The sequence below is a fragment of the Phocoena sinus genome, chromosome 13 (genome assembly GCF_008692025.1).
Source record: "Phocoena sinus isolate mPhoSin1 chromosome 13, mPhoSin1.pri, whole genome shotgun sequence".
In the NCBI taxonomy this organism is placed as follows: domain Eukaryota; kingdom Metazoa; phylum Chordata; class Mammalia; order Artiodactyla; family Phocoenidae; genus Phocoena; species Phocoena sinus.
This window is the reverse complement of record NC_045775.1, coordinates 29,667,491-29,684,346: the sequence shown is the minus strand read 5'-3', so window position 1 is coordinate 29,684,346 and position 16,856 is coordinate 29,667,491. Positions and strand designations below refer to the sequence as shown.

Here is a 16,856-nt window from a genome sequence, read left to right as displayed (position 1 = left end):
AAGAGAGGTCACATGCTATTTGTCTTTCTCTGACTTATTTCACTTAGTATTGTGCCCTTTAGGTCTATCCATGTTGTTGCAAATGGCAAGATTTCATTCTTTTTTATGGCTGAATAATACTCCATTGTATATATATATACACTGCATATTTTTTATCCATTCATCCTTTGATGGACACTTAGGTTGTTTCCATGTCTTGGCTATTATAGATAATGCTGCAATGAACATGGGAATGCAGATATATCTTTGAGATAGTGATTTCGTTTCTTTCAGATATATACCCAGAAGTGGAATTGCTGGATCATATAGTAGTTTTATTTTTAATGTTTTGAGGAAACTCCATATTGTTTTCCATAGTGGCTGCAACAATTTATATTCCCACCAATAGTTCCCTTTTCTTCACATCCTTCCCAACACTTGTTATTTCTTGTCTTTTTGATTATAGCCATTCTAACAGGTGTGAGGTGATATCTCATCTTAGTTTTTATTTGCATTTCCCTGATGAGTAATGATGTTGAACATCTTTTCCTGTGTCTGTTTTGGCCATCTGCATGTCTTCTTTGGAAAAATGTCTATTCACATCTTCTGCCCATTTAAAAATCTGATTGTTTTTTACTGTTGAGTTGTATAAGTTCTTTATATATTTTGGATATTAAACCCTTATCAGATATATGATTTGCAAATATTTCTCCCCTTTAGTAGGTTGCCTTTTTATTTTGTTGATGGTTTCCTTTGCTGTGCAGAAGCTTTTTAGTTTGATATAGTCCCTCTTGTTGATTTTGCTTTACTTGCTTTTACTTTTGGTGTCAGATTAAAAAATCATCACCAAGACCTATGTCAAGGAGCTTACCAGTCAGACAGAGAAAAACAAATATCATATGATATCGCTTGTATGTGGAATCTAAAAAAAAATGTTACAAATGAGCCTATTTACAAAACAGAGTCACAGATGTAGAAAACAAGCTTACAGTTACTAGGGGGCAAAATTGGGGGGGAGATAAATTGGGAGATTGGGATTGACATATACATATTACCATATATAAAATAGATAACTAATAAGGACCTGCTGTATAGCACAGGGAACTCTTCTCGATACACGGTAGTATATGCATATGTATATGTATAACTGATTCACTTTGCTGTACAGCAGAAACCAACACAACACTGTAAATCAACAATAGTCCAATAAAAATTAATTTAAAAAAAGGAGCTTACCACTTATGTTTCTTCTAGTTTTATGGTTTCAGGCCTCCTGTTCAAGTCTAACCCTTCTTGAGTTAATTTTTGTGTATGGTATAAGTTAGTGGTCCAGTTTCATTCTTTTGCATGTGGCTGTCCAGTTTTCCCACCACTATTTATCAAAGAGACAATCTTTCCCCATTATATATTCTTGGCTCCTTTGTTATAGTTAATTGACCATGTATGTGTGGGTTTATTTCTGGGCTCTCTACTTTGTTTTATTGATCTATGTCTGTATTTATGCCAATACCATACTGTTTTAATTACTATAGTTTTGTAATAGAGTTTGAAATCAGGGAGCGTAATGCTTCCAGCTTTGTTCTTTTTAGGATTGCTTTGACTATTCAGGGTCCTTTGTGGTGTCATACAAATATTAGGAATACTTGTTCTATTTCTGTGAAAAATGCCAATGGAATTTTGATAAGGATTGCGCTGAATCTGTAGATTGCTTTGAGTAGTATTTAACAATATTAGTTCTTCCAATCCATGGGCATGCAATATCTTTCCATTTATTTGTATGATCTTCAATTTCTTTCTTTAATATCTTATAGTTTTCAGTGTACAGGTCTTTCACCTCCTTGGTTAAATTTATTCCTAGGTATTGTATGCTTTTTGATGCAAATGTAAATGGGATTCTTTTCTTAATTTCTCTTTCTGATAGTTTGTTGTTGGCATAGAGAGATACAACTGATTTTTGAATATTGATTTTTTTTTTATCCTGCAACACTACTGAATTTGTTTATTGGTACTAACTTTTTTGATGGCATCTAGATATAGTATTATGTCATTTGCAAAGAGTGACAGTTTTACTTCTTCCCTTCCACTTTGGATGCATTTTCTTTTCTTTTCTTACTTAATTGCTCTGGCTAGCGCTTCCAATACTATGTTAAATAACAGTAGCAAGAGTAAACATCCTGTCTTATTCCTGATCTTAGAGGAAAAGCTTTCAGCTTTTCACCATTAGTATGATGTTAGCTGTGGGTCTGTCATAAATGGCCTTTATTATGTTGAGGTACATTCCCTCTATACCTGCTTTGTTGAGAGTTTTTTATCATAAATGGGTGTTGTACTTTGTCAAATGCTTTTTCTGCATCTATTGAGATGATCATATAATTTTTATTCTTCATTTTGTTAATGTGATGTATCACATTGACTGATTTGCAGATTTTCAATCAGCCTTGCATTCCTGGAATAAATCCCACTTGATCATGGTGAAGGATCCTTTTAATGTATTACTGAATTTTGCTAATATTTTGTTGAGGATTTTTGCACCTATGTTCATCAGGGATATTGGCCTGTAATTTTCTTTTCATGTGGCATCCTTGTCTGGTTTTGGCATCAGAGTAATGCTGGACTCATAAAATGAATTTGGAAGCGTTCCCTCCTCTTCAATATTTTGGAAGGGTTTGAGAAGGATTGGTATTAATTCTTCTTTGAATGTTAGGTAGAATTCACCAGTGAAGCTCTCTGGTCCTGGACTTTTGTTTATTAGGAGGTTTTTGATTACCAATTCACCCTCCTTACTAATAATTGCTTGGTTCAGATTTTCTATTTCTTCCTGATTCAGTCTTAATAGGTTGTATGTTTCTAGGAATTTATCCATTTCTTCTAGGTTGTCCAGTTTGTTGACATATAATTGTTTGTAATTGTCTCATGGTTCTTTGTATTTCTGTGGTATCAGTTGTAACATCTCCTCTTTCATTTCTGATTTTATTTATTTGAGTCCTCTTTCTTTTTTTCTTGGTGAATCTAGCTAAAGGTGTTATGGGTTCTTAAACAGTTACCATTAAATTTAATCATGTTTTATAGTATGTTATAAATGTATTTAAAGGAATTGTCAGACATGTCTTCTATTAGAGGGGGAAAAAAACTTTTAACATTCAAAACTTGTAAGATTACTTAAATCCTTCAGATGAAAAAATATGCCATTGTTGCATTATTGTTCCCTTGATACTCTAATAGATCTGACAAGTAAGAGAGGAGGCAACCTGTTAACACAACTAGCAATCAGGAATTCTGGTTTCTAGTTTTGACTGTGCCACTCATGCAAAGCCTCATTGTGAACAAGTTCAACTTCTTTGGACTTCAGTTTCCTAAACTGTAAAATGAGAGGATTGGGTAGTATCTCAGAGGACACTTACAGCCAAAATAATTTACAACACAGGGAATTTGGTCAGGCCTGGATTAAACTTTTATTACAATAAAGAATGAATTCATAAAGCTGAAACATTGAATAACTGGGAGAGAGAGCTAGCCATCTTTGCAACCAGATTAGATACAATGTGTTTCCTGTCCTTTCCACAAGTAGCAATGGGAAGAGGGGGAGGGGGGAGCACAGGGACAGGATGTCCTTCCCTGACATGTCACTCACCAGCCTATATCTTTACATTTTTTTCATGGCCATAAGGTCTGATATCCCAGAATTCCATCCCACAAAAGTTACAAAATGACTTGCTATGGGGACAAAATAAGTGCTTAATTTCAAGTTCATTTGTTAAGTTTTTTTCAGGTGCCTTCCTTCCATTATCGCTGTAGTGTGAATTTATAGTGACATAACTTCAAAGACTTGGGAGAAGGATAACATTTAGAGAGAAAGAATAGAAAGGAGTTCGGTGTGCTTTCGGTAGGCTAACACTATCGCCAGTTTGCAAGTGAACCGTGGAAGAAACTGGGAACCCGACAAGTGAAAAGGGAGAAGTGCCTGGATACCTAAGATAGCTCTAGGGAGCAGAAAGGGACTTTTGTTTTTTCAGGTAGTTTAAGGCACTGTGAGAATTGACTGTATATTTGCCAGTCTCCCTTTGATGGCAGGAATAGTGTCCCTTATCTTTATATCCCCTGTGACAGATAGCACTTAGAGTCAAATATTTGCTGAAATGACTATAAATTGCTCGGGAATAAGAAAAAACGAGATTGAAATAACAAAGCCTTGGCTATCCGAAACTTTTACAGGATTTACTGCAACATTAACTACAAAGGGAAAAGAACTTCAGCGGAGTAGTGTTTCAGATGAAGTGTCAACAAACCAGAATTTGGAATAAGCAGAAAGCTGCTGTGTTGAGTCCAGGAGAGAGATGATCAGAGTTCCTTCTAAGTGAAAACTGATCAGGCAACAGGTTTGATTAAACCCTAAGTGTAAAAGAAAGGCAGGAGCGACAGCGATACGGAAATGTACAGAACTCAGGAGTGTCTAGGGTCAGAGAATCACCCAAGTCGGAGCAGAAGGGAGAGGTCTGAATGTGCTGGCTGGAGAACCCCGGTACAGGCGCCGGACTGGCGAAGCTCGCTTTGAGCTTGTTTCTTAGCAGAACTACCAGGAAGCCCTAAAAGATGTGCAGCTCGGGCTGGCATTGCAGCACGATAACTTCCGTGTGTGTGTGTGCAACAGCGAGCGCCGCCCGAGAACTTCCGCGTGCGAGGGAGACTGCAGCACCACCCGCCAGCGCCCTGCCCCTAGAGTGAGGAAACCCGCGCTCCCCGCCGGCGGGCGGCCCCCTCCGCCGCGGGCATGGGCGGGACTGGGGCTGGGGCAGGGCCATGGCCCCGCCCCAGCCGATCACAACCCCACAGGCCGCCCGGGCCGCGCTCGCCGGCGCCACGCCCTGAGACTACATTTCCCAGCAAGCCCCGGGAAGCCCGCGCGCCGCAGTTGACCCATTTCCCGGCCCGTCCCGGGCTCGGTCGGCCCCCGCGCCCAGGCGGCTGCTCCCTGCTGACTGGGGTGTGGGCGGGGAGCGGCGGAGGGAGGAGGAGGTGCTGCTGGCCGCTGCAGTTGCCTCCGCTGCTGGGCGCCTGGGCAGCTCCCCCGGTTCCCGCGGCCGCCATGGACGAGCAAGCGGGTCCCGGCGTCTTCTTCAGCAACAACCACCCGGGCGCCGGCGGTGCCAAGGGTCTCGGGCCTCTGGCGGAGGCTGCCGCGGCCGGCGACGGGGCGGCTGCGGCGGGGGCGGCCCGAGCCCAGTACAGTCTCCCGGGGATCCTGCACTTCCTGCAGCACGAGTGGGCCCGCTTCGAGGTCGAGAGAGCCCAGTGGGAAGTGGAGCGGGCGGAGCTGCAGGTAAAGACCCTCCCGGCCTGGCCCTCTTCATCCCGCCTCTTCGCTCCCTTCCGCCCCGCCCCGGACCCTTCCCCCTCTCCCGCTCAGCCCTCGCTCGTCCCCTCCCCCTTTGCTCCCGCCCATCCCACCCAGAACCTTGTCCCCTTCCTCCCTTCACCTTTGCCTTTCGCCGACCCCACTTCCTCGACCCAGGTTCCCACTCCCGCCCGTGATGCGTTGTTTACCCTCCCCGCACCTTTTCATCTGCTCCTTCCCACTCTTAACTCTCAGGCTCATTTCAGCGCTCTTGCCATTCCACATCATAGGTCTTCCCTTTCAGTTTACTAATTGGGCTGACAGTAGTTTTGCGAGATGAGCAAATCATGTCCTGTCCTAGTGAGTCCCATCCTAGGTCTAGAGACGGTCCCCGTAAAAGGTACTGACAGTTGGCGCCTGTCTGTAAGGAAGGTGATCAAAGAAGACCAGAAGTTGTGTCCGTGGGGCCTTGACTTTAGGCAAGATGCTGCTTTTGGGCCAAAGTGTTACTAGGAATGTCGGCTCCCTTTTTATATATGTAAATGTTTCTTCTCTTTCTTCTCTCTCACCCCCTCCCGCGTTTCTTTTAGCTGTTTCAGATTCGTGGATTTTGAATGAATTTCGTGGATTTTCACAGTCAGATGATGGTTCAGGGATGGTTTTCAGTTCTCAGAATCTGAAGCTTCCTAAGGGTTAATTTTCTGTTCAAGGTTTTGTGAGATTGACTTGTAATTTAAAAGGAACTAAAAGGGGCTTTAAAGTTGATTACATTTCCTTTCATAATCTGCAAGGTAAAGTATTGGGTTGGCTGGAAGGTTCGTTTAGTTAATGAATGCGTTGTTCAATAAAGTTCTTAGTGAAAAAGAAAAATGTGTCTCTTATTTTTACTGAAAACCGAACGAGCTTTTTGGCCAGCCCAGTATATCCAGGGAGGAAGCTATCGTGGGCTCTTAGAAGAATGAAAGTGAGGCTGATATTTTGCAGGCCCTTCTGAATTGGTAAGTAGGTTTCAGTGGTTGTTCTTAAAACTTCCAAGGCACTTCCAAGGCATACACCAATTTCACAAAGAACTTAAAGAACTCTGAGTGGCTGTGCCTTTCTGTTTTACTGGCTAATCCTGTATGCTTATGAAATCTGAGTGTAGTTTTGGTTGGTGAAACACTTGAAGTTAAAATGCTACCCACGGTGTCACCATTTTGGGTAGCATGTATTTTCTTTGGCACTTAAAAAAAAGGAAAGGAGAAATAGAATCATGTGCTGGAACGGGCTGCTTTGGTAGAGTGGAAGTGGTCGTGGAAGGAGCAAGCAGAAAGGGTTATAATACAAGCTGTGGTTGCTGCCAGCTCTGTGACCTTGAGGAAATCCTTTAACCTCTTTGAACTTCACTTCCATCATTTATTCAGCATATTTATTGAGTGCTTATACTGTGCCTCTAGGTCCTGGGATTAACAAAACTGACGAAGCCTCTGCCCTCATAGAGCTTATGTTTTAGTCGGGAGGCAAACAGTCAGCAAATGCAACTATATAGTATACTGATCCACAGTGCAGCTGCTATGGGAAAAATAAATCAGGGTACAAGTGTAGAGTGTGATAGGGGCAGCTGTTTTAGATGGAGTGGTCAGGGAAGAATTTGTAATTTTTCTCATAATGAACTAGCAGTGCATTCCATAAGTGAGCTTGTGGATTTCAGACTTAACGGAAGTATTAAAGGCAGGCTTTAACTTTAATGTTGTACAGTTGTGCATAATGATTTTTGTATACAGCTGCTTAAATTTTAATTTCTTATCCAGTTTAGGGAATGTAAGATAAATCACACTACTTTGTTCAAAAACAAACAACAATTCTTACCTCATTACCTGGGAAATTTGAGAATTTCCAACCTATCTCAACTCCTTTCCCCCCAACCCCCATATTTAACTTTTCAATTTACCTGTAACTGTAGTTACTCTTTAGTTATGCCCCCTCTACGCCTTTCCCCAATGTATACACATATACACATACTACTTACCGGGTTATTTATCGCAAATTTTAAACTTCTGGTAGGTTTCCCATTGGTGCTCATCATATTAAGGGTACTACATTTTTACAGTATCTTTTGGTTTGTGCTCCAGTTAAATTAAGCATCCATGGAGAAACTTAGAAAATGTGCCATAGTTTTTAAACAGAACAAGTATGTATTTTGGAAGGAGAGAGTTCACAGGAATCTGTGGTCTTTGACCCTTTTATTAGCATAATTGAAAATATATTTTAAAAATCATTTCTTTACATCAACATCATTAAATTTGACCATGTCCTTTTTTTTTTCTTTTCCCATTGGAATTTTTCTAGAAAAACAGTAGGAAATAAGAATTGAATGAATGAAATTTGGATCAGTTGGTATCCTCCTTTTATTTTTAAATCTTTGCTTAAGTCATTAACACTAGAGTCAACAAAAATACCTTTAAGATTAGGTCTAATTTGTCCCTTCAGGAACCTGTCAGTCCTGCTCTTTCAAGTTGCCAGGGCAGAGTTGTGAAAGGCAGTCCAAGCTCTCATCTCCCTGGCCTGCCGGCACCACTTCCTCCTTCCTTCAGATGTTGGGAGTAAGGAACTGGCCACATTGTGCCAAAAAATTGGACATTTTTTGCCCCCTTGCCCATCTAGGTTAATATGAAATTCTCTTTTTACTTTTGGCAATCCCCCTCCTGCCTCACCACCACCATTCATATGAGAATAGGTAATTCATGGGAAAAGATTGGTTACGGTTATTATTGAGCTTTATATTTGTGAAAGGAATTGGAGATAGAATACAAATCATAACATTTGAGAAAATTTTCTGTGTATGAGACATTGTGCTAGATGATTTCAAAGAAGCAGTCTAATAGGAGTGATAGAACAAACAAAATGCAGTAGAATCAGAGTTTATCATTTGAGGGGTTTAAATTTTCTTAGGCTAGCATAAGAGAGGAGGGCTAATAGTCAATGGGGAGATTAGCAGGAAGAAAGAATTTATGAAGTAATGAGAACCTAAGGCTCAGTATTTGAAAATTACTGACTTCTGGGAAAGAAGCATGTAAGTAAAAAATAGAAGGTATTGTTCCTAGATTTAGAAGTTTGTGTGTGGTAGAGGAGGCTCTGCTGTCTACCTGGAAATGCTGAATTGCATGAAAAAAGGTGATATGATTGAGTATTAGTGCATATGGTATGGAGGCTGTACTGGAATGTTTATGAGTCTGGGTTTTGGCATTATTGGTTCATATTTTCATTCAACAAATGTTTTCAAGTACCTACTTCATACCAAGTCCTGTTCTAAGGCACTGGAGAAACGATAACGATTAAAACAGATCCTACCTGCATGAAGCTAAATCGTGGGGGAAGACTGGCAGCAATAAATGAATACATTCATCAGACGTTGGGTGGTAATAAGTGCCATGTTAAGGTAGGGTAAGGAGGATATGGAGCGCTTGAGAGGGTGGGGTGGGGAAGAAAGGCTTTACTATTGATAAGGTGTTATTTAAACAAAGACCTGAAAAGATGACATCTGAGGAAAGAGTGTTCTAGGCAGAGGGAAGAAAGAGTAGGGGGAAGGGGAAACATGCTCGGAATGTTTGCAGAGTGTTTAGGCAAGTGTGGCTGGAGTAGAGGAGGAGAATGGAAGAAATGATGTCAGAGATACTGGGTCTTGCTCATTGTAAGGACTTTATTTTTACCTCAGCAAGATGGGCAACTGTTGAAATGTTTTGAGCAAAAGAGTGACACCGTCTTTAAATGCAACCCTTTGCAAGGATCCAGAATAGACTTGGAGGGGAGAAAGGGGAGATAAATCAAAGTCTAGTTAGGAGGCTATTTTAATAATCCAAGCCAGAGGTGAACTAGGGTAATAGTGATGCGATAAGTGAATAATATTCACATGTGATAACATACTCAAAATATAATGGATCCTGTATACATTTTTGGAGGTAGAACTAGCAAGATATGCCGAACGATAGGTTGTGAGATTTGAGAAAAAGGGAAGTCAATTATGACTCAATTATTATTATTTTTTTTGCGGTACGCGTGCCTCTCACTGCTGTGGCCTCTCCGGCTGCAGAGCACAGGCTCCGGATGCACAGGCTCAGTGGCCATGGCTCACGGGCCCAGCCGCTTCGCGGCATGTGGGATCTTCCCGGACCAGGGCACGAAGCCGTGTCCCTGGCATCGGCAGGTGGACTCTCAACCACTGCACCACCAGGGAAGCCCTCAGTTATTTTGACTGAGCAGCTTCATAGGACTATTGTGGGGGTTTACCGAGCATTTATTTATTTTTAAATTTTTTAAATTTTTGGCTGCTTTTGGGTCTTCGTTGCTGCACGCGGGCTTTTCTCTGGTTGTGATGAGCAGGGGCTACTCTTCGTTGTAGAGTGCAGGCTTCTCATTGTGGTGGCTTCTCTTGTTGTGGAGCACAGGCTCTAGGCACGCGGGCTTCAGTAGTTGTGGCTCGTGGGCCCTAGAGTGCAGGCTCAGTAGTTGTGGCTCACGGGCTTAGTTGTTCTGCGGCATGTGGGATCTTCCGGGACCAGGGCTCGAACCTGTGTCTCCTGCATTGGCAGGCGGATTCTTAACCACTGCGCCACCAGGGAAGCCCTACTGAGCATTTAAATGGACAAAATAAGCACTTAAAATGACAGTTTATGTTTTGTTATTATTATAACTATTATTTACAATTACAGTGAAAGGCAACATGGCATAGACCTGGATTTAAATCTTTGCTTTAAAACTTACTATTTTATTTCATGCTAAAAATATATGTTTACCGTAATTCTGACCTCTCAGGACCTTAGTGTCCTCATTTGTAAGGTGAGGCTGATAAACTACCTTGTGAGAATTAAATGAGATATTTTAAAATATCTAGCAGAAGTCTGGTACATAACACAAAGTAAGTGCCGAGTAAATAAATGATATCAAGTGCATGATGTTAAATTTGTACTCCAATTTGTCTCCTTGTCCCCAGAGAAAAGCAGAATCTTCAGTCATAAATCTTCTAAGGCTAGAGAGCATGTAAGTGTCATCCTGGGACCTTGCAGTCTAATGCTCTGGGTCTGATTGTGGCGCTCAGGGACATTTATGGAGGAGTGACTTATTGCCATTCCATAGCAATCAGTCTCTCTCCCCTCTGCCCTCAGAGCGCCCAGACAGGTAGCATCAGGGCCACTGTGAGGGGGGACACAGTGAGGGAAGGCCAGGAGGAAGTGGGGGCCACCCTGCGGTATCCTGTCCCCTCCTGAGGCACCGTCAGGTGGGATCCAGGGTGGGACTCAGTGTACAGGAGCCCAGGAGAGGCCACGGGGACCCTCAGGCCAGGAAAGGCAGGCCCGAGGCGGGCCGCCCTGGGGCCCAGGGGAGCAGAGGCAAGGTTCCTTGGAGGAGCGGACTTCCCCGGGCAGCCGACCACCATGCTCCTGGCCTGGTGGGTGGTCACAGCCCATCTTTCTGTCCCCCAAGGGGACTTGCCGAGAGAGAGGGGGTGGCCAGCAGTGTGACCCGTCTGTCACGTGAGCTGGGCGCCCAGGCTGGATGTGAGCTCCCTCAAGAGCACGTAACAGGCGGGGTTCACTCACAGGGCTGGGCTGGGCTGGGACGGACGCCCCGACCCAGCCCTTCGGCACCCTCTCGCCTCATCTGTCCGTCGGTCAGCCTAAAAACATTGACTGTATACTTGAAATGTTCTTGCTTTTCTTTATAATCCACTATGTGTCTGTTGTTTGGAGCATATAAATTTCTCTGAATATGTTTGTCTTAACCTTGCATGACTTTTTGGATAACAAATTATATACATTTACCAACCACTCTATAAAACTAATCTTTGGTATTATTTGGCCTTTTTAAACCACTTCCTTTTAACTTGGAACAGGTGAACCCCACTGTGGTATGGTATAATTTTGTAAACAGGTTTGTTTTTCATTCTATTCATATTCTTGACAATTTATTATCTTTAACTATATTTTGGAAAGATTATAGAGGTTCTACTCTTTTAAAACATATCCTACTATTTGTCACTTTAGTTCAGTGTTTTTCAACTTTAGCTGCAATCTTAGAATAATCTGAGAAACTTTAAAAGATATTCATTTCCTGGCCTGTACCCCAGATCATTTAAATCAGATAAGAATTAGGGGGTCCATGGCATTAGTATTCTTTTGAGTTTCCTGTTGGCTCTAATATACAGCAAGGATTGAGAACCATTGCTTTAGTTGTCCTTTTCTATTATTATGTATGTTAGTGATTTCAACACTTGTGTTTGTATTCCAGATATGGATGACTTTTTATATAATTTGGGATATAATTTCTGTTATTTTTCTATTATTCTTTCTGATGGTACCTAGCATTTTTAGGCAGTAGAATATTATAGTTTGAATCACCTCCTGCTGTGAATGAGAGATATAATGATATAGTAATCTTTGAGCTGGAATAAACTTTGGAAGTAATCACCTACAACTTTCTTTTAGAGGTAAAGTGAAGCCCAGAGAAGGGTTAAATGACCAAGAATGAAATAGGTTTCATACAAGCCCTGTCACTTAAATCTCCAGATACCTTTATGGTTTTTAAAAAACTTCTCAAATACATTATCTTCCTTGATCCTTACAACCTTCTCAGTTAATCAGAGTCACACTAATGTGACTTATCATTTCCCTTTTTATTTTAAAACAACAAACATGGAGATTTTACTGTGTTCTATATACTGTTCTCTAGCTTATTTTATTAGCTACATTTAAGATTTCCTCTTGACTTTGGTGTTCTGTAGTGTCATTATGATGTATCAAGGTATAGATTTCCTTTTATTTTATTTGGGACTTTGTTAGGCTTGAATCTCTAGATTGACATCTCATTAGTTCTGCAGAATTCTTGGTCATTATCTCTTTAGATTTCTCTTATTCTCTTTTCTTTTCCTTTTGGGTCTCTGATTACATGTATCTTAGGCCTTCTTTATCTGCTCTATATTTCCCATTTTTTTTATCACTACAGGCTTTATTCCAGATAATTTATTCTGATTTATCATCCAGTCCATTAATTTTCTCTACATTTGAATCTAGTGTTTTAAGGTCATCCAGTGAGTTTGTGATTTTGGTTATTGTTGAACTTCAGTTTTGGTTCCATTTATACATCTGCTGCATCTTTTCTTAGCAGCTTCCTATTCCCTGAAGATATTTTCAGGGTTGTCTTTTATTCTTTAAACCTAGTAAGTATAGTTATTTCTTTTTCTTTGTTTTTAATTAATTTATTTATTTATCTTTGGCTGCATTGGGTCTTCGTTGCTGCGAGCGGGCTTTCTCTAGTTGCAGCGAGCGGGGGCCTACTCTTTGTTGTGGTGCATGGGCTTCTCATTGCGGTGGCTTCTCTTGTCACAGAGCATGGGCTCTAGGCACACGGGCTTCAGTAGTTGTGGCAGGTGGGCTCAGTAGTTGTGGCTCGCGGGCTCTAGAGTTGTGGCTCACAGGCTCAGTAGTTGTGGCTCATGGGCTTAGTTGCTCTGCGGAATGTGGGATCTTCCAGGACCAGGGCTGGAACCTGTGTCCCCTGCATTGGCAGGCGGATTCTTAACCACTGTGCCACCAGGGAAGTCACCAGTTATTTTGAAGTTGGAGTCTCTCTTATTCCTATGTGTGAGGTCTTGGAGGTCCCTTTCTGTGGTCTGCTGTTTTTGCTGGCTCCTGCTCATGATGACTTGTTTCTTTGTAGGCATAGATACCTGTGTGCTGCTCACTGTCCTTGAAAAAGTATAGGACTAAATCAGGCCTCAAATAAAGGTTTCTTCTTCAGAAAGTTTTGCCTTTGTTTCTGGTGGGTTTCTAGAGGCATTACCTAGACTGACCCACTTTAAAGCAAATTCGTTGCTTGAAGTTTTGGAGCACCCAAATAGTTGACGCCTATTTTGGTTGTAAATACTTATGTGGGCCAATATACTTCTGCTTCACCTTTGCCTTGAGGGTATAGGCCCTTTAGGGCCTTAGCTAAATGTATATCTCCTATTAGACTCTATACTCCGGATGGTTCTGGTCTTTGCATTTTGCCTTTTGGGTCCTGCAAAGCTGTCAAAACTGAAGCTCGGATTTGTTCTGATTGGTCATCACCAAAGGGCAAAAGTGGCTTTTGTTCCCTTACCTCATGGGTTCCCATTTTCCCTTCAATTTTGGTCAAATAATTCCTTACTTTCTTACCAGCTTTGCTTTTTTTTTTTTTTTTTTCCTTTTTTGCGGTACGCGGGCCTCTCACTGTTGTGGCCTCTCCCATTGCGGAGCACAGGCTCCGGACACACAGGCTCAGGGGTCATGGCTCACGGGCCCAGCCGCTCCGCGGCATGTGGGATCTTCCCAGACCGGGGCACGAACCCGTGTCCCCTGCATCGGCAGGCGGACTCCCAACCACTGCACCACCAGGGAAGCCCCAGCTTTGCTTTTTAAGATGATTGTAGAAATATTTTATCTAGAACTTTTAGCTCTTTTCAGTAGGAGAGTTGTTTCATGGCATCGTTACTAGAAACTAAATTCTCTTATATTACTTTCAAAAACTGACAAATAAAAATGGCCCCAATAATTATTTGGGGAGAAATATCATTGATAGCATTTCTTTTTCAAGAGATGTGCCTATAGCCCTAAATATTATTTACTATCTAAATTACTTTTCTTTGTACTGGTAGGATACTTACAACTTTTCTCCAAAATCTTGGTAATTTAGACAGAATTTAAAACAAACCCTTTTACTAATAATCAGCCTTTGAAAGTCCAAATAATTGGGACTGGTTTCCCTTTGTCAGCCTACTATGTACTTGATGTCAGCTACACTTTTTTTTTTATACTTTTTGATTTATGAAAGTTTTAATTCTGGGCCATTAGAAATAAAATTGCCCTTGGGATCTTTGGAGTTTCTTGCTTTGGTCGCCATTTTGATAAAACAATTTATTGACCATCATAATTTGACAGTGGAAAGTGTGGACCTTCTAGTCAGACCGCTCCATAACTTCTGATTTATAATTTTTTTGGACCTCATTTTTATTTATTTTATTTTACTTTTAAAATTTTTATTTATTTATTTTTTGGCCACGCTGCTTGGGGGATCTTAGTTCCTGACCAGGGATTGAACCTAGGCCCTTGGCAGTGAAAGCGCGGAGTCCTAACCACTGGACCACCAGGGAATTCCCTGGACCTCACTTTTGTTTGTAAATTGTAGATAACATACCCACCAAGCAGAGTAGTTGTAAGGTTTTTAAAAGATAAAATATGCACAGTACATGACCCATAATAGGTGTCCAATAAATGGTTTGCTCTTCTTGGTTGAAATTTCTAGGGACAGAATGCATTTGATTGTATTATTTATTTAAATCATGTTTTAGAAGCCATGAACTAGTTTCAGCGATCCATTTGGCATAGTAGCTGCTTACATTCTCTTTGCCCTGTTAGTAGTGATTTAAGGACAATAAATTGACAGTAGTGAAAGCAGGGAGCAGCCCAGAGATGGCAGTAGTAGGTGGTAGTAACTTGTAGGCATTGCAGCCTGGAGACATAATAGAGGAAAATTGTAGTTTGGGAGAGAAACCTGAGGCAAGAAAGAGAAGTTGAAAAGGGGGTGGAAGAAAAGAATAGACAGGGAAAGGAGCAGAGGGGTTGAGAGGAACATAGGCAGACAGGAGGCAGAAACTGCACTGCACACATTCACCTGTTCTTAATTCCTAATGGATGTATTTTCTATAGTCTTCGTTTTAGCACTTACTACTGTAGAATTTTAAGGCTGACAGGGATAGACACTAATCGTATTTTTACCTCCTGAGGGACCTTAGAACTTAAGCAGTCTCATCCCTTGTTTTATCATTTAGAGCCAGAGAGAGGAAGTGAATTGTCTTAGATCACTCTGTGAGTTGGTGTAGATTTAGGTTAGAACTCAGGAGTCCCAGTACTCAGGCCAGGCCATTGTTCTCCATACCACATTGTCTCCTTTTATTGATCCCTCACCCTGAATGACTGCTTCTGATCTGAAGTAGACAAGAGAATTATAATATTTACCTGAAATCACTACTAATAGGGTGAAGAGAATGTAAGCAGCTACTATGCTGAATGGATCACTTAAACTAGTTCATGGCTTAACTATTTAGGTATGCTTTGAATAGCTGTCATAATTTAAAGAAAATTCTTATTTATTTCAAGCTTTTCTTCAGGTAAAATAATTTAATGAAACAATTATATTGTAAGGGGCCTAGGAAGAGTCTTCAGCAACTTATGTTCCTGAAATGTGTTTAATAATGTATCACTCTAGTTTCTTTTAATACTTTTATTTATTTTTATGTAGTGAATATTGAAATAAAATGTTTATTTCTTTTTAAAAAATGTCTGCAAATTTGGGACTTTTGCAGCTTGCTCTGAGAATAGCCTAATTAAGTTCTGTATATATTTATTAATATAGTTTGTGTTTATTGATCATATATCAAATTTTGTGTAGTGCTTTAGTTATTAGGTTATTCTTAGCTCACCTACTTTACATATGCTATATTTGAACAGAGTAATATGTCAATCATGTATTTGCTCTTATGCAGTAAGGTATTTGAGGAAATAAAATTCATCTTCGGGCTTCCCTGGTGGCGCAGTGGTTGAGAGTCTGCCTGCCCATGCAGGGGACACGGGTTTGTGCCCCGGTCTGGGAGGGTCCCATATGCCGCGGAGCGGCTGGGCCCATGAGCCATGGCCGCTGAGCCTGCGCGTCCAGAGCCTGTACTCCGCGACGGGAGAGGCCCCAATAGTGAGAGGCCCGTGTACCGCAAAAAAAAAAAAAAAAAAAAAAAAATTCATCTTCTTTGGCAGACTTTAATGCTGTTTAACTTTTGTTATAAAAATACCCTATCTGAACAAGATGATGGGATATTAGAAAATACTGTTACATAATAAGGAAAATTTGTCATACAGTTAGTTAGAAGCAGTATGGCCAAAGGAAAATGAGTAGGTATTTTGTTCTGGAGATAAGATAGGGAGAAAAATAAGGGAGCAGAAGCCCTGGAATTCAGGTGAGCTCTGGGAAATAGTGAGTAAGGTTGGGTGGAATAGGTATTTTGGGTGTGGTGAATAGGTTCTTGGCATAACTGCACTACAGGGATCCAAGGAAAGGGCGGGGCGGGGGGGGGGGGGGAGTGTTTCATCACCGTACACACAGGTTTTATTAGCACTCATTTACATGTGACAGAAATTGGATCCAGTACCAGCATATCTAGTTAGGAGAAATAAACAGGATGTCAAATTCCACAAGGGTGATACCAGTTTCACCTGATGGAAAATTACAGCCCAGTCTGGGACTTGTTCTCAGTTTTTTTGTTTATACCTCCTAAATGAGAAAGTTAAGCAGTGAGCTAAGGAGCCTAAATGATAGGCACAACTAAAACCTGCTCCTGAGGAATGTGGATTCCTATCAAGCTAAAAGGAGGAAATAGGAGGAGCCTGGGGATCTGGGTCAGCATACTTACTGAACTTGAAAAAGCCGTCAGTGAGGGAAGATGGTGCCCTGGTCACACTAATAGAACCCAGACTCTATCTGTTGTTTTCTCTCTTTCGTT

The 16,856-nt window shown here is 41.2% G+C and overlaps 1 protein-coding gene across 2 annotated transcripts in view; it reads left to right on the top strand.

Moving 5' to 3' along the window:
• Positions 1–4,941: 4,941 nt before the first annotated feature.
• Positions 4,942–16,856, top strand: part of STRN (striatin) — a 119,836-nt gene continuing 107,921 nt past the window's right edge. For both annotated transcript variants that reach the window (XM_032652588.1, XM_032652587.1), the window contains exon 1: positions 4,942–5,296. In XM_032652588.1, the coding sequence (XP_032508479.1) occupies positions 5,063–5,296 (234 nt within the window). In that variant the 5' untranslated portion in view covers positions 4,942–5,062. The remainder of the gene's footprint in view (positions 5,297–16,856) is intronic.